The 21,994-nt window shown below is 39.4% G+C and overlaps 1 protein-coding gene across 9 annotated transcripts in view; it reads right to left on the reverse strand.

Annotated features, from left to right (window-relative positions):
- Positions 1-21,994, reverse strand: part of RIT2 (Ras like without CAAX 2) — a 468,395-nt gene that overhangs the window by 183,375 nt on the left and 263,026 nt on the right. For 7 of the 9 annotated variants that reach the window (XM_072829420.1, XM_072829421.1, XM_072829419.1 and 4 more), the window contains one exon: positions 7,266-7,457. In XM_072829420.1, coding sequence (XP_072685521.1) covers positions 7,266-7,457 — 192 coding nt within the window. Of the gene's footprint in view, positions 1-6,559; positions 6,609-7,265; positions 7,458-21,994 lie in introns of all 9 variants that reach the window. The other 2 variants (XR_012032560.1, XM_072829424.1) reach the window with 1 other exon arrangement.

The following is a 21,994-nucleotide window of genomic DNA, read 5'->3' on the forward strand; positions in this document are numbered from 1 at the left end:
ACAACGGTTTTAGGTGATGCAGGTTCTTCTGTTTAGGGGACTATAATTTGAGAACCACAGGTCTCATCCAGGGTGTTTGTCCATACATAGTAAAATTAGCTTTTCTGGAATAGCTAGTAATCTTTATGTCTTTCTCATTTATTGCCAGTTTTTACTCAGTTTGACTTTGTTCATGATCTAATGGGGAAAAACAGCGCCGATTCCTCCAAAGCTCTGTTCAAAATTCATTTACTTAAAGTTTGTTTACCTAATTATCAGATGTGAAACAGAGTAACAATTTCAAACTTGAGTTTACAAAATCTGTGCACTAAAGCCTATATACTTTATCAGAAAACTCACTGGGCCTTCCTCCAGTTTTAATTACTCTTCTTTTTGACACAATTCTTACATATTTCTTCCTGTGTGATTTTTTAAAAAAGATTTTACTTATTTATTCATGAGAGATACAGAGAGAGAGAGGCAGAGACACAGGCAGAGGGAGAAGCAGGCTCCACGCAGGGAGCCCGATGTGGGACCCGATGTGGGACCCAATGTGGGACTCGATGTGGGACTCCATCCTGGGTCTCCAGGATCACGCCATGGACCCAAGGTGGCGCTAAACCGCTGAGCCACCCGGGCTGCCCCTCTTCCTGTGTGATTTGTAGTCTTTCCCAGTTCAGAGACCCCAAGGGTAGTAAGGAGCTCCTTTCTGGGTCCCCCCTACAGGCTGTAGGTTTCTTTCTGGGTTCTCTTGCTTTTTTCTCCCCCTTTAACAGAGGGCACCCTGGGTATCTGTCCTTGCCTTCGTGATTTTAGAGGTTGGTGCTTTCCCAAGAACTAAGTCACGGGCTTACGTGCTTCCCCCTCCCTTAACATCACCTCCCCTAAGGTGTGTGCTTTAGCCCCCCCTCCCTCCTCTAGGGATGAGTCCCCCTCCAGAGGAGATTGGATCAACCTGTGCCGTCCCGGTCCCATCCCACTCAGACAGGTCTTGCTTTCATTTCTGGCTAGTGAGTTAGACTTTTGTGTTTTTGAGGTTTATTAGCAGGTCTGCTCAGGAACTAGACTAACCAGTAGCTTTATATTGGATAACCCCAGTATATTGTTTTGGGGGCTGATAAAGCAGGTGTAGACCCCATCTTAGATCCCAGTGATATGCCCTTTAGCTCCCCACCCCCAGCCTCCATGGGAGTAACAGGAGTGATGATAAAAGTTTTCATTAAAAAAAAAAAAAGACACATTTGCTAGTGTCTAACTTGTAAAACAGCAGATAAGAACATAGAAACCCAAAGTAAACAATCCAGGTGAAGGATGAGGATGGTAGTACATAGTAGTTACTGAGTCCCTGGTTTGTACCAAGCACTGTGCTAGATAATCTAATGACATTATGTCATCTACCCTACCTGAAAACCTATGAAAGTCCCTGTTCTACAGAAACAGACACTGAGACAGACTTTGGAGTGCATAATACTGGTTAGGGATCAATACTTACAAAGGAAGGAATAGGAAGCTGGATTGGGTCGAGGGAAAAGCTGAATGACAATGCAAGCCCCAACAAAGTTTGCCAAACCAGCACGGGGATCTGGAGCAAGATTTGCTTGTCATGGTGTCCCATTGGATTGCAATGGCTAGATGTATGTGCCCATACTTCACTGAAAATGGGCAAACCTGGAAAGAGTAGGACCTCAGACAAGGAGGCTTTGTGTGGCTAGGGATGGCCCTGAAGCAGTCCACAGACTATGCCTCCTATCTCTGTGCTGGGAGTGAGGCACTTCTTTGAAGGAGAATTTGGGTGTTTGTCAAGTTTGTCACTTATTTGTCCAAGGATCATCTCAGTGAAAATTCAAACTCAGGTCTATCTGATTCTTTTTACAATATACTTCATTGTTTTCTGAAAAGTATTTGCTAAGTATATGTCTTAACCTTGTCTTGAGGAATTCATCATGGACATTCAGTGCATTGTGTGACAATGAAACCATGACCTCAGGTATCACTGAACAATGTAGCAGTTTGTCCCTACATGAATGGTCTCCAAATTTCACTGTAATTTTGTCACCTGTCATCCGGTCAGGGTGTTGCACGAGTATGGAATCCATGAATAGTCTATTGCTTTCACCCACGCTGCCATCATTTTTCATCCTGATAACTAAATCTCCTGACTGGCCTTCCTGCTTCCATTCTTGTCCCCCTCCAACAACTAGATAGATTATGAAAATGCATTCTTGCCACAACTCTGCTCAAATATTTGAAGTTATTTCTCTTCCCATGTATGTATGTGTGTGTGTATATATATATATATATATATATATATATATATATATATATATTCTAAGTGTGTATAATTTTATTCCTGACACCATTTTTGCAGTATGCAGTTGTTACATACACACTCAAACTGGTCATTATCTGTATCTCCCATACTATAATTTCAGATTCTTCTAAAGTTTTTATCTGTCATGTTCACTCCTGAACACCAAAATCTAAAAAAAATTAAAAAAAAAAAACAAAGAAAAACCTTTTGTTACCCATTGAGTAATTACTAAATATTTTGTAAATACTAAATTGAATGAAAGAATGGTGAAATAAACAAATATATATATATGTAAGTATCAGAAGACTGATTTGGGTTCAAAGTCTAGTTTTAAGACCCACCCATCTAGTTAAATTACACCAAACTCTAAACTTTGTTTTGTTTTCCATCTTAATTGAAGTTAATACATTGACATTTAAAATATATATATTTATTTGAGAGAGGCAGAGACCGAGTGAGTGAGAGGGAATGAGTGAGAGAGCAACGAAGACTCCCCACCCTATCAGGAAGCCTGACATGGGGATCCCATCCTGTGACTCCAGGATCATGACCCAAGCTGAAGGCAGACATCTAACCTAATGGAGAGAGCTACCCAGGCATCTCAATACATTGGCAATTTTAATGAAAAAAATAGCATATAAAGAAAATGCTATGGAAATATGTAAAGAAATGCTTTACATATTTATGTTTTGTGTTTGACAAAGTTGGTCTTCAAACAGGTCCTTATCTATGAAATTATTTTGAGGCTGCTTGATATATATGTGCTAGGCAGCCTGGTCCTCCCAAATCCTCCTCCTGAACACTCCATGGCTTATGCACACTCACAGTACCCCAATTCATTACCTCCTTTCTACATCTACTCTTGTTGGCCCTATCACCATTCACCTGCTCCTTCTACCTGCTCCAGATGCTTCTCCATTCAGCATCGTCCCTCCTCAAAAATACTACCCACATTGATCTTTCCTGGTTTTCAGAAACAATTGCAATTATACATGGTGTCATACTGTTCGATATTCAGTTTTGTTGTTTAATATAATGTTCTATATCACATGCATAGATCCCTTCTGAGGAGAGAGAAGTCCTTGAGGAGAGAGATGGGTTCTCTCTCATTCTTTTTACTGTGCCACAAACTTGCCATCTCTCCACAAAGATAAGCAGATGCTTGACAGAACTCTAAATAGAGGTTATTTTTCTTAACACAGCAATTTCTGATCTCTGCAGCTTTTATATGCCCCCTCTCAGTAAAGGAATTGAACCATTTTCATTAGATAGATTACTGAAGAATAAGCAAGGAATATTTCCTGATCCCAGACCTACATTCAAAGAGCAGGCTGTGGAAAGCAGGGTTTCAAGGCTTCAAACTAAGTATTAAGCTCCAATTAGACTGTCCCTGCTGAATGGTTTGTCATGGTCTATCTTCAGGATAAAATAGTTTGTGGTCTGCGACTGATATAAAACTTTCCTAAACCAGCTCCCAGATCCTTGGAACTCACTCCATTCATAGCACCGTTTTTACTTTGTACGAGTGGTCATGGTTTTGCAAAAACAAAAAAGCAGAAATTCTTGCCTTCTACTCCCTAGTGTGACAGCAGAAGACATAATACAGATGAAGACCATGCAAGTTCTGAGACCTAATGTAGTCTGGGAATTTAAAAAGAGGGCTTTAGAATCATCTGGATGGACTCTGGACAAAATTATGCTTCTAATAAGAAAACATTGCCTTTCAGTGGTTTTGAGCATCATTTCCTTGTCCTTATTTTTCCTCACATTCTTCCTAAGTTCTGGCTGTTACTGGCTTGTCTAGTACCTGGAGCTCATCACTCCATTTCCAAAGAGCTATCATTTCACTTCTTCCTGCTCCAATACAATGTAATTGCTTATGTTCTATCCTCTGAAGAGCATGGTAAGATCCTGAAGCTGATATTAAAAAATTTAAGAAAAACAGCAATGACTTGGAGCCCCAAAGTATAATGTAGTGTGATTTCAAATCAGACATACTGGACATGTTCTCATAGCCCTATCTAGCTGTGTGACCTTGAGCAAGTCACAGAATGTATTAAAGCTTCAGATGACCCATCGGTAAATAGGTATCATAAAGGAGCCTACTTGGTGGCCTTGTAGTGAAGATGAAATGAAATTATGTGTGATAAGTGCCTGGCATGGAGCCTTGCAATACTAAATGCATCATGAATATCAGTATCAAAATGGATATTGTTCTTAGAGAAAATACAACTTTAAACAGAGCCCTTCAATATTTTTGTTTAAAGACCTCATTAATAACAAAGGACATGAGGCATCAAAACTTGTTTCTTTTTCTTGGTATAAAGGGACTTGGATTCACCAAAATGCATTCAGGATGCAGCCACCTACTCTACCAAACAAGCATGACAAGAAACAGCTGTTATCATCAGTGCTTTCCTTTCAATCACTTTCAACGAGGGGGAAGAAGAGCCTCCAAGTAAAAACCCTAATTTCTCTGCCTCATAGCCCTGAACAGAAGCACCAGCATGATTTCCTTTAGAACCTTCCAGACTTTAACATTATTATTCTAGGATTCTTCACAAAACTCTTCTGAGCTAGAGATGATGCAGGTGTCAGCATCCTTGTTTATACATTAAAAATAAATAAATAAAATGGACACCTAACAGTTGAAGACTCATATAAGAAAAAGAGTACATGTGATCAGGGTTTTAGTCTTAAATTTGTCACTAATAACAGCATTATTTTACTGAAATTGATTTCTACCAGTATATTTACTTCTCAAATATTCTCATCCATCCACTGCTTGCCTTACAACTACACAGAGCAGTTATAGGATTAAAATAAAGTGTGAATGGAAAGTATTTTGAAAAAGAACTACTCTACAATTATAGGAACAATTATTCCCATCACAAACACCACAGCCAGAAGCCAAATTTGCATATCAACACTTCATTATTGGAGACGTTGGTACGTGAGCAATTTTAAAAAGATTGTAATTTGAGTTTTCATGGTTTTTGCACTTTCTGTGACTATCTTGTTTACTTGCTTTTCTCTAAAAGGAAAAGTCTGTCAAATCCGCTAAATTACTCAGTTTACTGTCATTTTTCATATTTGTTTCAGTGATGTTTGTGAGTCACACCACTGCTAATCTGCAATTACCCAGGCTGAGACAGGGGTCCCATTGAATACCTTTGAGCCTGGGGAAGCAGAAGCAGAGCAGAATGGTGAGGGGAAAGCAAGTGTCAGCCTGTGTTGGAATGATGGAGAGCAATCATTCTATAGACAATCTGATTAACTTTTGCCTGAAAAAGGTTCCCTCATGTTCTCAAATCCACTAGCTTACAAGAGCCACTTGTAGCTCTCTTGACTGGCATTCAATTAAAGGTTTATGTTCTCTAGGAATTCTGAGAAGTGCAGTAAAGGTGGCCATATAATCACCAATGGTATATTTCCATTTCTCAGGGTGCTCCCTCATGTCACTTCCCAGAGGTCCTTAAAAAAAAAAAAAAAGAAAGTAGAATATCCCCACTTTTAAGAGGAGTACCTGAAAGGTTCACCACTAGACCTATACTTACTTCTCTTCTTCCTTTATGACAAATATCACAGAATAGATTCATATTTAGCTGGTGAGACAAACTTGAATTCCTATCTAACCATATTATTCTAAACATTGCTTTGGAGAAAGAGAAACAACAAAGAATGTAGGAAAACGGGTGCAGAGGAGACATATAGCTCCTAAAAAACAGCTGCCACTTTAAGATGCTTAGATTTTCAAGTAAAATATAGAAAAACATGCAACTACAAAAATGTACTGCACTAAATCATAGAAATGTTTCTGTATTAAGCATAGATTTATAAGCATTGACCCTATGAGATATTTTCACTGTAAGTAAACATAAAATGCATTGGATACAAAAGTCCAAATATATATAACATTTAAAATAGAAAAGAATTGTTTTAGTAAAGATTCTTACCTTACCAAAAGGCTTTATTAGGAGGCTACTTTAAGTCTAAAAAACATTAACTGGAAACATACAAACTATTCAAATCCAGTTCAAATTTAAAGTCAATGCAAGTAAAGATAAAGTATCTAAAATTAGAACTAAACCATTCAATTTAGAGAATTTGATTTATAAAAATTTGATTTGCATGCAACTTCTTAGCAATTTGATTTTGTACAAAGTAAGTCATGGCAATAGAATTGTGAGATGATTTGTCTGCTCCCTGAACTAGGTTTTGGTCATTTAATCTCTTTAGGAGTACTAAGGACAACTGAAGTATTATTACCTTGCAAAGATGAGGCCATCTCAGCTTGCCCATCAGGCTCTGATAATGTCTGATCAGAGAAGAATAAACCATAATGAACTACGTGAAATCTGGTAATGGCTCACAATCCATGGTTCCTATATTATCAGAAACTAGCCATGGTTTCTGCATTATCAATTTTGTTGGGAGAAATGAACTGAGATCACAATGAGATCTCAAGCTGCAGGGGAAGCTTGAAGCAGATTGATGTTATATGGAAGCCATTTATACAATCTGACAAGTGGGGCTTGTTTTAATTCTGGAGGGTGGGAAGGGTCCTGTGAACTCTAATGGTTAGTTTGGTCTTTACACGGTAGCTGGATCCCAAGAGCAAGCATTTTAAGTGGCAAATGACGAAGCTACAGAACTCTTGCAGCTCAAACTCTGAAAGTGTATAGCATCACCTCTACTAAAGTCTACTACCCAAAACAAATGGCAAAGCCAGCCCAGATCCAAGGAGATGGGAGAAACAGATTATGCCTCCGGTTGAAGTGGTGAGGACACTGTAAAGTAGCATGTGGGATGAGATATTTTGTCGCAATCTACCACAGGATTTCGAAGATTTCTTAGAAAAATCACAGCATCATTTATTTCTCATAATTCTCAGTATGAACCTTGGTAAGTGGTCATACTTTGCCAAGTACTATATACCCTTGGAGTTAGGAACAAACAAAAATTTGGCACTCACCTGGCGGAATTGTTCTAGGTCGATTTTGTTACCCACCAGCACCAGGGGAATTTCGTAGGTGTGGCGGACTTGAAAAATGAGCTCTTTAAACTTGGCAGCTTCCTGGAATGATTGGCGGTCAGTGACAGAGTAGCAGATGATGAATCCCTCCCCACCTCGCATGTACTGCTCCCGCATGGCTGTGAACTCTGCCTGCAGGAAAAGAGCAAAACTGTTATGTAATTTAAGACAATGAAGCCAACCCGTCAATAAAATAAAAGGTCAAAAGTAGATAAACTATGAGACGAAGTAGTTGGGTGGAAATTTTGTAGAAGTTTATTTCTGGGTTTTGGATGTAGAAAAGTATGAGGTCTAAATGTACAATTATGAAATCTGAATGCTTTAAAGTGTGCTGAGTGTTGATCTTTAATCATAGAAAATTTGATTCAATAGATCTTGGGAGAGATATGTTAAATAGTAGGTTAACTAATGAACTCTTAGGGATTAGATATATCCTTTTAGTAGCTTTCTACTTAATGGTCTAGTTTTAAGAAACAGAATCTAAATTTGTTTACTCTAAAACCTAGAGGAACTAATTTTCTCCTCAAAAAGATGAAAAGAAACACATGTTTAACCTTGATTATCCCTGTGAACCGAGGAAGTTATAAATATAGATAATCCCAGACTCAGTTATGTGCTTGGGTTTTCTTAGACTTGTCTCCCTAAGGAGCATAAACAGAGGACGCTTGATGGTTAGTTAAGTCATGGGGCACTTTCCACCTTGTGTTTTCTCTTATATCCTTTTCTCTCTCTGCAGAGGACAGGATGGAAGGAGGGAAGATGGCGGAAGAGTAGGGTCCCCAAATCACCTGTCTCCACCAAATTACCTAGAAAACCTTCCAATCATCCTGAAAATCTATGAATTCGGCCTGAGAATTAAAGAGAGACCAGCTGGAACGCTACAGTGAGAAGAGTTCGCGCTTCTATCAAGGTAGGAAGACGGGGAAAAAGAAGTAAAGAAACAAAAGGCCTCCAAGGGGGAGGCCCCGCGAGGAGCCGGGCTGAGGCCGGGGCGAGTGTCCCCAGGACAGGAGAGCCCCGTCCCGGAGAAGCAGGAGCTGCACCGACATTCCCGGGTGGAAAGGGGCTCGCAGGGAGTTGGAGCAGGACCCAGGAGGGAGGGGGTGACCTCGGGTTCCCTGGGACACTAACAGACACCTGCGCCCGGGAGAGTGCGCCGAGCTCCCTAAGGGCTGCAGCGCGCATGGCGGGACCCGGAGCAGCTCGGGGGGCTCGGGCGGCGGCTCCGCGGAGGGGGCTGCGGGGCGGGAGCAGCTCGGAGGGGCTCGGGCGGAGGAAGAGGCTCCGTGCGGAGGGGGCTGCGCGGTTCCAGGAGCAGCTCGGAGGGGCTCGGGCGGCAGCTCCGCGGAGGGGGTTGCGCGGCCCGGGAGCGCGAATCCACCAGCGCAGGCTCTGGAGCACAGGGCGCCGGGACACGGCCCAGGATCCGGCCTCCCCCGGGACAGGCAGAGGCCGGGAGGGCCCAGGACAGCGAGGACGCTCCTGCCCCAGCTGAGCAGATCAGCGGCCCCGCCCCGGAGCCTCCAGGCCCTGCAGACGGAGTTCCTGCCGGAGCTGAATCCAGGTTTCCAGAGCGGCCCCGCCACTGGGGCTGTTCCTCCTGCGGCCTCATGGGGTAAACAACCCCCACCGAGCCCTGCACCAGGCAGGGGCACAGCAGCTCCCCCAAGTGCTCACACCTGAAAATCAGCACAGCAGGCCCCTCCCCCAGAACACCAGCTAGACTGACAATTTCAGGAGAAGCCAAGGGACTTAAAGTACACAGAATCAGAAGATACTCCCCGGTGGTTCTTTTTTGTTTTGTTTTGTTTTGTTTTGTTTTGTTTTGCTTTCTGATTTGTTTCCTTCCCCCACCCCCTTTTTTTCTTTCTTTTTCTTTCTCTTTTTCTTCTCTCTTTTTTTTCTTTTCGTTTTTTTCTTCTTTCTTCCCTTTTTTTTCCTCTTTCTCTTTTCTTTCCTTCTTTCTCTCCTTTCTTTTTCTCTTTTTCCCAATACAACTTGCTTTTGGCCACTCTGCACTGAGCAAAATGACTAGAAGGAAAACCTCACCTCAAAAGAAAGAATCAGAAACAGTCCTCTCTCCCACAGAGTTACAAAATCTGGATTACAATTCAATGTCAGAAAGCCAATTCAGAAGCACTATTATACAGCTACTGGTGGCTCTAGAAAAAAGTATAAAGGACTCAAGAGACTTCATGACTGCAGAATTTAGAGCTAATCAGGCAGAAATTAAAAATCAATTGAATGAGATGCAATCCAAACTAGAAGTCCTAACGACGAGGGTTAACGAGGTGGAAGAACGAGTGAGTGACCTAGAAGACAAGTTGATAGCAAAGAGGGAAACTGAGGAAAAAAGAGACAAACAATTAAAAGACCATGAAGATAGATTAAGGGAAATAAACGACAGCCTGAGGAAGAAAAACCTACGTTTAATTGGGGTTCCCGAGGGCGCCGAAAGGGACAGAGGGCCAGAATATGTATTTGAACAAATTCTAGCTGAAAACTTTCCTAATCTGGGAAGGGAAACAGGCATTCAGATCCAGGAAATAGAGAGATCCCCCCCTAAAATCAATAAAAACCGTTCAACACCTCGACATTTAATAGTGAAGCTTGCAAATTCCAAAGATAAGGAGAAGATCCTTAAAGCAGCAAGAGACAAGAAATCCCTGACTTTTATGGGGAGGAGTATTAGGGTAACAGCAGACCTCTCCACAGAGACCTGGCAGGCCAGAAAGGGCTGGCAGGATATATTCAGGGTCCTAAATGAAAAGAACATGCAACCAAGAATACTTTATCCAGCAAGGCTCTCGTTCAAAATGGAAGGAGAGATAAAGAGCTTCCAAGACAGGCAGCAACTAAAAGAATATGTGACCTCCAAACCAGCTCTAAAAGAAATTTTAAGAGGGATTCTTAAAATTCACCTTTAAGAAGAAGTTCAGTGGAACAGTCCACAAAAACAAGGACTGAATAGATAACATGATGACATTAAACTCATATCTCTCAATAGTAACTCTGAATGTGAACGGGCTTAATGACCCCATCAAAAGGCGCAGGGTTTCAGACTGGATAAAAAAGCAGGACCCATCTATTTGCTGTCTACAAGAGACTCATTTTAGACAGAAGGACACCTACAGCCTGAAAATAAAAGGTTGGAGAACCATTTACCATTCGAATGGTCCTCAAAAGAAAGCAGGGGTAGCCATCCTTATATCAGATAAACTAAAATTTACCACAAAGACTGTAGTGAGAGATGAAGAAGGACACTATATCATACTTAAGGATCTATTCAACAAGAGGACTTAACAATCCTCAATATATATGCCCCGAATGTGGGAGCTGCCAAATATATCAATCAATTATTAACCAAAGTGAAGAAATACTTAGATAATAATACACTTATACTTGGTGACTTCAATCTAGCTCTTTCTATACTTGATAGGTCGTCTAAGCACAACATCTCCAAAGAAACCAGAGCTTTAAATGATACACAGGACTAGATGGATTTCACAGATATCTACAGAACTTTACATCCAAACTCAACTGAATACACATTCTTCTCAAGCGCACATGGAACTTTCTCCAGAATAGACCACATATTGGGTCACAAATCGGGTCTGAACCGATACCAAAAGATTGGGATTGTCCCCTGCATATTCTCAGACCATAATGCCTTGAAATTAGAACTAAATCACAACAAGAAGTTTGGAAGGACCTCAAACACATGGAGGTTAAGGACCATCCTGCTAAAAGATAAAAGGGTTAACCAGGAAATTAAGGAAGAATTAAAAAGATTCATGGAAACTAATGAGAATGAAGATACAACCGTTCAAAATCTTTGGGATGCAGCAAAAGCAGTCCTGAGGGGGAAATACATCGCAATACAAGCATCCATCCAAAAACTGGAAAGAACTCAAATACAAAAGCTAACCTTACACATAAAGGAGCTAGAGAAAAAACAGCAAATAGATCCTACACCCAAGAGAAGAAGGGAGTTAATAAAGATTCGAGCAGAACTCAAATGAAATCGAGACCAGAAGAACTGTGGAACAGATCAACACAACCAGGAGTTGGTTCTTTGAAAGAATTAACAAGATAGATAAACCATTAGCCAGCCTTATTAAGAGAAGAGAGAGAAGACTCAAATTAATAAAATCATGAATGAGAAAGGAGAGATCACTACCAACACCAAGGAAATACAAACGATTTTAAAAACATATTATGAACAGCTATACGCCAATAAATTAGGCAATCTAGAAGAAATGGACGCATTCCTGGAAAGCCACAAACTACCAAAACTGGAACAGGAAGAAATAGAAAACCTGAACAGGCCAATAACCAGGGAGGAAATTGAAGCAGTCATCAAAAACCTCCCAAGACACAAGAGTCCAGGGCCAGATGGCTTCCCAGGGGAATTTTATCAAACGTTTAAAGAAGAAACCATACCTATTCTCCTAAAGCTGTTTGGAAAGATAGAAAGAGATGGAGTACTTCCAAATTCGTTCTATGAGGCCAGCATCACCTTAATTCCAAAGCCAGACAAAGACCCCACCAAAAAGGAGAATTACAGACCAATATCCCTGATGAACATGGATGCAAAAATTCTCAACAAGATACTGGCCAATAGGATCCAACAGTACATTAAGAAAATTATTCACCATGACCAAGTAGGATTTATCCCTGGGACACAAGGCTGGTTCAACACCCGTAAAACAATCAATGTGATTCATCATATCAGCAAGAGAAAAACCACGAACCATATGATCCTCTCATTGGATGCAGAGAAAGCATTTGACAAAATACAGCATCCATTCCTGATCAAAACTCTTCAGAGTGTAGGGATAGAGGGAACATTCCTCGACATCTTAAAAGCCATCTATGAAAAGCCCACAGCAAATATCATTCTCAATGGGGAAGCACTGGGAGCCTTTCCCCTAAGATCAGGAACAACACAGGGATGTCCACTCTCACCACTGCTGTTCAACATAGTACTGGAAGTCCTAGCCTCAGCAATCAGACAACAAAAAGACATTAAAGGCATTCAAATTGGCAAAGAAGAAGTCAAACTCTCCCTCTTCGCCGATGACATGATACTCTACATAGAAAACCCAAAAGTCTCCACCCCAAGATTGCTAGAACTCATACAGCAATTCGGTAGCGTGGCAGGATACAAAATCAATGCCCAGAAGTCAGTGGCATTTCTATACACTAACAATGAGACTGAAGAAAGAGAAATTAAGGAGTCAATCCCATTTACAATTGCACCCAAAAGCATAAGATACCTAGGAATAAACCTAACCAAAGATGTAAAGGATCTATACCCTCAAAACTATAGAACACTTTTGAAAGAAATTGAGGAAGACACAAAGAGATGGAAAAATATTCCATGCTCATGGATTGGAAGAATTAATATTGTGAAAATGTCAATGTTGCCCAGGGCAATTTACACGTTTAATGCAATCCCTATCAAAATACCATGGACTTTCTTCAGAGAGTTAGAACAAATTATTTTAAGATTTGTGTGGAATCAGAAAAGACCCCGAATAGCCAGGGGAATTTTAAAAAAGAAAACCATAGCTGGGGGCATCACAATGCCAGATTTCAGGTTGTACTACAAAGCTGTGGTCATCAAGACAGTGTGGTACTGGCACAAAAACAGACACATAGATCAGTGGAACAGAATAGAGAATCCAGAAGTGGACCCTGAACTTTATGGGCAACTAATATTCGATAAAGGAGGAAAGACTATCCACTGGAAGAAAGACAGTCTCTTCAATAAATGGTGCTGGGAAAATTGGACATCCACATGCAGAAGAATGAAACTAGACCACTCTCTTGCCCCATACACAAAGATAAACTCAAAATGGATGAAAGATCTAAATGTGAGACAAGATTCCATCAAAATCCTAGAGAAGAACACAGGCAACACCCTTTTTGAACTCGGCCATAGTAACTTCTTGCAAGATACATCCACGAAGGCAAAAGAAACAAAAGCAAAAATGAACTATTGGGACTTCATCAAGATAAGAAGCTTTTGCACAGCAAAGGATACAGTCAACAAAACTCAAAGACAACCTACAGAATGGGAGAAGATATTTGCAAATGACATATCAGATAAAGGGCTAGTTTCCAAGATCTATAAAGAACTTATTAAACTCAACACCAAAGAAACAAACAATCCAATCATGAAATGGGCAAAAGACATGAACAGAAATCTCACAGAGGAAGGCATAGACATGGCCAACATGCACATGAGAAAATGCTCTGCATCACTTGCCATCAGGGAAATACAAATCAAAACCACAATGAGATACCACCTCACACCAGTGAGAATGGGGAAAATTAACAAGGCAGGAAACAACAAATGTTGGAGAGGATGTGGAGAAAATGGAACCCTCTTACACTGTTGGTGGGAATGTGAACTGGTGCAGCCACTCTGGAAAACTGTGTGGAGGTTCCTCAAACAGTTAAAAATATACCTGCCCTACGACCCAGCAATTGCACTGCTGGGGATTTACCCCAAAGATAGAGATGCAGTGAAACGCCGGGACACCTGCACCCCGATGTTTATAGCAGCAATGGCCACGATAGCCAAACTGTGGAAGGAGCCTCGGTGTCCAACGAAAGATGAATGGATAAAGAAGATGTGGTTTATGTATACAATGGACTATTACTCAGCTATTAGAAATGACAAATACCCACCATTTGCTTCAACGTGGATGGAACTGGAGGGTATTATGCTGAGTGAAGTAAGCCAGTTGGAGAAGGACAAACATTATATGTTCTCATTCATTTGGGGAATATAAATAATAGTGAAAGGGAATATAAGGGAAGGGGGAAGAAATGTGTGGGAAATATCAGAAAGGGAGACAGAACGTAAAGACTGCTAACTCTGGGAAACGAACTAGGAGTGTTGGAAGGGGAGGAGGGCGGGGGGTGGGAGTGAATGGGTGACGGGCACTGGGGGTTATTCTGTATGTTAGTAAATTGAACACCAATAAAAAATAAAAAAATAAAAAAATAAAAAAAAATAAAAAAAAAAGAGGACAGGATGACCTTCCAAGTATACCTACGTCCCAACCTGGGAGATAATGCTGTATCAGTTTTCACATTGCAGCCCACCTGAACTACAATTTCCTGGCAACTCAGAATTTAGGATTTGGTCTGAGATTCAAGCCAAAATATTTCTTTTAGTCTGAAATAGCTGTTTCATTCACTGCTACTCTGCTGAATCTATTGTTAAAATCACAAGGGCTAGTTAGATACAAGCAATGGGAAATATAAAACTTAAGACTATCTGTGGAACAAGCCATGTTAAAAGAACACAAGAACACATTGTGAATTGGAAATAAAGTCATTGAAGAAAGAAAGATTCGCATGAGTTTGAGCTGTATTTGAAAATTTGAGGAGGTGTGAATTCTTCACCACCCCTGTAAGCTATTTATAAGAATTACTAAAATGCCTTCCTCAGAGTAATTGTTGAAACGAATGTTAATTTGATTTAACATGGCTTCATTTTTGAGCGGTAGGAGCATTTGCATAGATCCAGAAATTTTGGAAAACTGAGGTGCTTACAAGTGGAGAGAGGATGATAAAGCTAATGGGGTCTTGAATTAGTAGGTGAATCTTTCAACACATCTTCAGTTAAAGTGGAATGGATGTAAACAGTATACTAGGTTTAACCAATCATTTTAAAGCTTTATGAATTTGAACATGAATGCAGAAAGGAAAAAAAAAAAAAAGAAAGAAAGACTTTTCCAAGGATGAACAGTCAGTTAATATCAAGTTGGTTGAATAATTTATCTTATCTCATTCACACTAAATCAATTTACTTAGTACCAAAGTTTACCTCAATCCTACATTTCACCATGTGAGTGTCATGTACTAACAGAGGAGAAAGAAATCCTACAGGGCCTCAGTTTCTTCATCTCTAAGACAAAGTTGGCTGATAAAATTTCTGACATCCCTCCCAGGTCTGGCATTCTCTAATTCTGAAAACCATTTGCCTCAGTGAGAATCCCACAGTTGATGTGGACTAACTAGAGCAGTATGGACTAAAATCGATAAATGAGTTTTCTCTGACATGTAATTATGTTTTTCAAATAGAAATGGTAGAATCATTGCAGAAAAATATGTGATACTAAGAAAACATAAATGGATGACATCCGTGTATATGATCAAAACCATAAAAGTGCAAACTAAACTGGAGAAAATTTACGATTTACAGTTCTATGTATTTGCCAATTACTGTCTTAAGCATCAAAATTATTTGTCTATTGTATATTGAAAAATAATATACACATCACAAAATATCCAAAAGGTAAAGAAGTATATAAAATTTAATTTCCTTATCTCCAACCCCAATTTTCTTTTCCAAATGCATGACAGTTAATAATTTCTTTACCCTTACAGAAATAGTCTATGGGCATACAAGCAATATTCCACCTTTACACACTTTTTAGACTCAAATGGGCACATAATATATACAGTTTTAACTTTTAACCCTAATTAAGATTTAATATCCTTAATATACCTGGAAGATCATTTCACATAAACACAAGTATTATTTGCCATGAATGTACAATTCCTTTAAAGTATGTAGCATAATTTATGTAACTAGTTGCCAATGGATAAAGGTCTTCCTTTTATTTCTCTAGTCTAGTCCACTATGCTGCAATATAGATTCTTATGAAACTGCATTGCACAGATGTATATCTGAGAAGTAGTATTGCTACATGAGAGAGAACACACATTTTAACTTTTGAGAAATAGTGCCAATCTCACCAAAGATACCATACCAACACTCTTTCCAACGTTGTATAGAAGTACCTGTTTCTTCTCATTCTCACCTATGCCACTTATCAAATTTTTCTACCTTTTATAAGTTTTTGAGTAAAAAATAGAATCTTGTTTCTTTTGTCTGTATTTATAGGAGTCATACTGAACATCTCCTATGTTTCTTATCCAATGACAAATTCTCTCTGGACATGGTTTTATTTTTTTAAATGAAATGTTTTTTATTCTTTGATTTGGGGATTTAAAAAATTTCTGAGAAAGTTCTTTCTATGTGAGACATAAGAAAAAATACATTTGAAAAAATTAACAATAACTACATCATAGGGAAAATACTAATAAATTTGAAGAAGTCTAACACCTATTAGGAAGCCGGGCAAAGTACAGGAAAGTAAAATTCACAGAAAACAATATTGGATGAATGAATGAGTGAATATCTAACTGTGCAAAAGTATAAATATAGAAGTATTTCTCGAATATTGCTTAATCATAAAATTAAGGTTTGGTTGTGTTTTTTTCCTCCAAGTAGGAGAATCTTTCTACCAATAAAACAGATATAATTAAGCTATCCCAATGAAAGGGGAGGATACTTCCTCTTAGCTGACCTTATCTATACTAACTCTTTTCATAGCATATATATGTTTTTCTTAAAGATGCACTGGAGGCTGGTGTGGCAAAGAAGTTGAGCAGAATCTCTGCAGCTATTATCAACTTAATAATATATGATACTGAAATCATTTTATAAGAAAAATGCTATCTTCAACATGTTGCTTCCATCTCTCTACACCCATGAATTAAAGATCTCTATGCTTTATGTTCGGTGTACCCTGAATGTTAATATCTTCTTCATTTGCTTCTTGCTATAAATGAAACTTGTTGGTTAATTATTCAGGAACATGACTAGGTTCCATTTGCTATACATAAGTAGTAAAATATCTATGAAAGAGATCTACTGTGCAAAATGATACAAGCATAACCATTTTTTAATATTTCTTTTCTCTTTTTTTAAAGAGGGAGGGAGGGAGGGGCCAGGGGCTGAGGAAGAGGGAGAGAGAGCTCCAAGGAGGCTCCACACCCAGCACAGAGCCTGATGTGGGGCTCGATCTCACAACCTCAGCTAAGATCATGACCTGAGCCAAAAATCAAGAGTTAGACACTTAACTGACTGAGCCATCCAGGCACTCTTTCTCTAATATTTTCCAAGCTATTTTGGGTACAGTGCTGTGGCTTTATCAGTTCCCTTTGATAGATTTTCTTATATTAAAATAGGGTGAGAATACTCTATTTTAAAAGATATTTTAAGAAATTTATTTATTCGTGAGAGACACACACAGAGAGACGGAGACATTGGCAGAGGGAGAAGCAGGCTTCTTGCAGGGAGCTCGATGTGGGAGTCAGTCCCCAGACCTGGGATCATCCCTGAGCTGAAGGCAGATGCTCAACTGCTGAGCCACTAAAGCATCGCACGGTGAGAATACTCTTAATTCTGAACACAAAGTATTTTGATTAATCTCAGTTTCTTGACTATCAGAGTATTTTAAGCAGGCTATCAGAAATGTAGGGACTGGACCAGCTGCCCATTGCATTCAACCAGTGCTACTCAATGTATAGATGCCTTGCTATTTACAAAATGCACTAGCACTATGGTCAGGCCAACTCTCAAATGCTTTCTAGCACAACACACACAGATATACCATTGTCTCTACTGGTTGCCATATTCATGATAGCCACATCTCCATACCAAACTTATGTTCCTAGTACACCAAAAGTAAATGAAAAAATAAGTCATTCATGCAGTTGACACAATGCCAAGTGGTCAGATATATAAGTTAACAAAAAAGTCTGACCTTGTCCCAATTGGGCAAACTTAAATAGGCCAGGAGAAAACATATGAAGAGCAAGGAAATACTATCTGAACCAAGTATTTAGAGAAATGTAAGAGCAGTTTGCAGGAGGGCAAAGAGCACTTGGTGGAAGAAATGAGATGTGTTATTTTTTCTTAAATTTGTCAACTGCAGGGATCCCTGGGTGGCGCAGCGGTTTGGCACCTGCCTTTGGCCAAGGGCGCAATCCTGGAGACCCGGGATCGAATCCCACATCGGGCTCCCGGTGCATGGAGCCTGCTTCTCCCTCTGCCTGTCTCTGCGCCTCTCTCTCTCTCTCTGTGACTATCATAAAAAAATAAAAATTAAAAAAAAATTTTAGGTTTGTCAACTGCAAAGGGCTCCTCAACTTTCATGCAATCCTACTTCCAAAGATTATGTATTGTTACCCTTTAATAATACCTTAAATAACCTTTCATGATCCAAATTCAGCATCAGCATGGCACTTACTGATACTGCATATCAGTTCACAATTCAGTTTTTGAAGGCTGTCAGAGGAGCAAAATGGTTCTTGTTGCCTTTGTTTCATGTTTTTAAAAAAGGAAAAAAAATGAAAACATTATAAAAGTGATGAAAGTGTAGGTATCATAAATTTTCTGTAATTGATACAAAGTACCAAGATTGAAATCAACAATAGGGTGGTTCTTCAGTCTCAAATGGATGCCTTATAGTAGTTGAGGATGTTCAATTAAAATGAAAATGAACAAAGAGCTTTTATAAATGCTGGTAACAAATGGTCAAAGATGGTATCTAAAAGGCCAAATATAATTAATGAGTTTATACTATTTTGTAGTTTTCAGAGAACATAACCACGTGCATTATACATTTCTCTGTCATTGTCTTTCAATATTTGACACTCATGGGTTTTCAGGAATGCATTAAACCATGGAATACTACCTAAACTCATTTCTCAAATATTTATTGAGCACTTATGTGTGACAGACATGTCAGATTTGAGATGGCTTAATATGTATAATGAAACAAAAATATGAGTAAATATGGAAAAGAACAAACAGAAATTAGAACATCAAAACCAAGATAAAGTGGTTTGATCTGAACATTTGACTCAACTTGTAGACAACCAAAGCTACACTGGAAACATGATCAATTCCATCACTCTTGTGGTCAATAACAGCAACATTCTAATGTGTCAAGTGACATGAGTCTCTCCCTGAGCACTCAGAGCTGAATACAATTTCTCTTATAAGGTTTCAAATAGGGAACAATACCCTCGATGTCAACAGGATCCACAGTAGCAGGTTTTCTAAGGCTAAGTGTCTGTGATTTTGCAACTTAAATGTCACCAAGTATTTTGTAGATTTACTCAATGATACTGCAGCAACACTCAACTAGGGTAACAGAAAAGCTGTTTTGTAGAAAATACATGTTAAGATTGTGGATGATAGTTAAAATATTTTTATTTTAATGCTCAAAAAAACTAGGAAGGCCCTAGATTTAATACCCAGATATGGCATTGAACACTGGCAGATTCATAGTGCCTACAATCTGGCTATAATGAAGATTACTCCTACAAGTAAGGCTCCTGCCTCAGTGCAACTCAAAATAAGTGCTGATGTTGCACTACAGGTTACATAATTCATGGGGCCCCATGCAAAATGAAAATGTGGGAACCCTTGTTTAAAAATTAAGCATTTCAAGATAGTGACAGCAAAACACAAAACCACTTATACGACCCTTCTCAGCATGGAGTCCTGATACAAGCATATTCCTGGGTGATTGCAAATTCCTGACCCATGAAGCCAGCCCTACTGACATGGTAGGATCACCAAAGAGCACCAAATACCAAGGATCATGGTAGAATCACCAAAGTGTATGTGAGAAGAACTCCAAAAAGATGGTGGTCCCTGGGGAGGTCTCTCAGTGAAAGGGACAATGTCAGTTCTGCTCTGAAGCTTCCTGACCCCAGTAAGGGACACAAGACTGGATAATAATAAATGTACAGGGTGGGAAGAAGTGTGATATTGGGAAGAAAATGAAGGATATGTGTGTGGTAGGGGACTAGAATAGATACTTCATATGGGAAATGTTATTACTGTAAAAGACAGGAATATGGCATAGGTAAAGGGGTGGCATGTTCCTTTTACTGAGTGAAGTCATTCTGGAAAGCCCTGACAATCATGTTTCAGATTTGATGTGATAGGAAACCAAGAACTCAAGAGAGTTTTGGGGTTCTTTATAGGAGTAAAATAACCTGCAGCCCTATTTCAGTAGGATTGATCCAGCAACGGGAATGATGGAGAGAAGAGAAGTTAAAGGCAGGGGAAAAAATTGAAGGTTTTTTCTCAAAAATCCTGAAGTGAATTTCCATGGGGGAAAGTGCAAGGGGAAAATACTTGAATGAGAGGTCACAAAACAGGGAAATAGAGAAATATTTCTTACATTTCAAGGAATAAAAAGGAAAGACTTGATGCCCATCAGTTTGGGCATGAGAGAGAAGAAATGGAAACATGCTATTGATGGTTCTATCAAGAATACCAGGTAATTGGGCAGCCCGGGGGGCTCAGCGGTTTAGCGCCACCTTTGGCCTAGGGCCTGATCCTGGGGACCCGGATCGAGTCCCGTGTCAGGCTCTCTGCATGGAGCCTGCTTCTCCCTCTGCCTGTGTCTGTGCCTGACTCTCTCTCTCTCTCTCTCTCATGAATAAATAAATAAAATCTTTTTAAAAATAATAGTAATACCAGGTAATACGTTGGTCTTTTACACATGCCCTGACTAGCTCCCACATTAGATAGAGAAACAAAAAGAGCAAACTATAGAGATACTAAATAATATGGCCAAAGTCCTAGATCTGTCAGTAAGGAAATCAGAGACATATCATATCACATTTCCTCTCCAGAGACAAGAATGAAATTAAATATAGCACCGGTTTTGTCACTCTGGAGCCTGGGAAACTGCAGAAGTAGTAACAGAAAGAATTGAATTAAGAAAGTCAGTAACTTAAGGCCCATTTTGTCTCACTCAGATTTGCACTTGTCTAGTCAGAGTTGACCCTTAAACACCTGGTAGGAACTGTCTATGAGTAACTGAAAATCTGGTTTACAGGAAATAATAACTGAATGAGAGAGGATGGAAAGCCACAATCAGAGGACATGTCTTTTGGGCTGACCAGAGGATTTGGGTATAAAGCAGCATTTGTATTTTCAGCACTAAGGGACCATGCCTGGACCAGAGTCCAATAGATAATTATATTATCATTTAGTTAATTACTTACTTTAAGCTAAATGTTTTTAAGCAAATGTTACTATTCCCTAGATGATGAATATTTAAGAAGAGGTTATAGGATGAAGACAAAAGGAAAAGGAATCAAATATCTAAACCAAATGGATAAGACATTTACTTACTCAACCCTATACATCTAAGGCCAGGTCTAGTTTAACTTTTTTTTTTTTTAAGAGGATATTTATTTATTCATCAGAGAGAGAGAAAGAGAGGCAGAGACACAGGCAGAGGGAGAAGCAGGCTCCACGCAGGAAGCCTGACGTGGGACTCGATCCCGGGACTCCAGGATCATGCCCTCAGTCAAAGGCAGGCGCTAAACCATTGAGCCACCCAGGGATCCCCTAGTTTAACTTTTATGTAAATGCATTTTCCATTGAATTCTGCATCAATTAAAAAGTAATTGAATGTTCCTTATTTCATTCTTTACTTGCAATCATCCATCTTATTCTGAGAATGAATCTTCTTGTCTTTTGATGCATCAAATTTCTTTCCCATAGAAGTCTGTTTGCCTATCCCCATCTGATTTGTATTTCCTTAAAAACTTAGTTTCACAACTGCCTCTGGTGGTACAAATCCACTAAAAGATATACGTCATTACAGCTGGTTTCCTGTTGATGTTGGAGGTCATACACACTGGGAGCTGCTTTCCTGCTGATATACAAAACTGCATTTTAGAAGAAGGTTGCCTAACTGTGTCATGAAAGGATTTTGTCCACTGCATTTTAGTCCTTCTCAATGTGACACTGAAATCATGAT

The sequence above is a fragment of the Canis lupus genome, chromosome 6 (assembly GCF_048164855.1).
Source record: "Canis lupus baileyi chromosome 6, mCanLup2.hap1, whole genome shotgun sequence".
Lineage (NCBI taxonomy): Eukaryota > Metazoa > Chordata > Mammalia > Carnivora > Canidae > Canis > Canis lupus.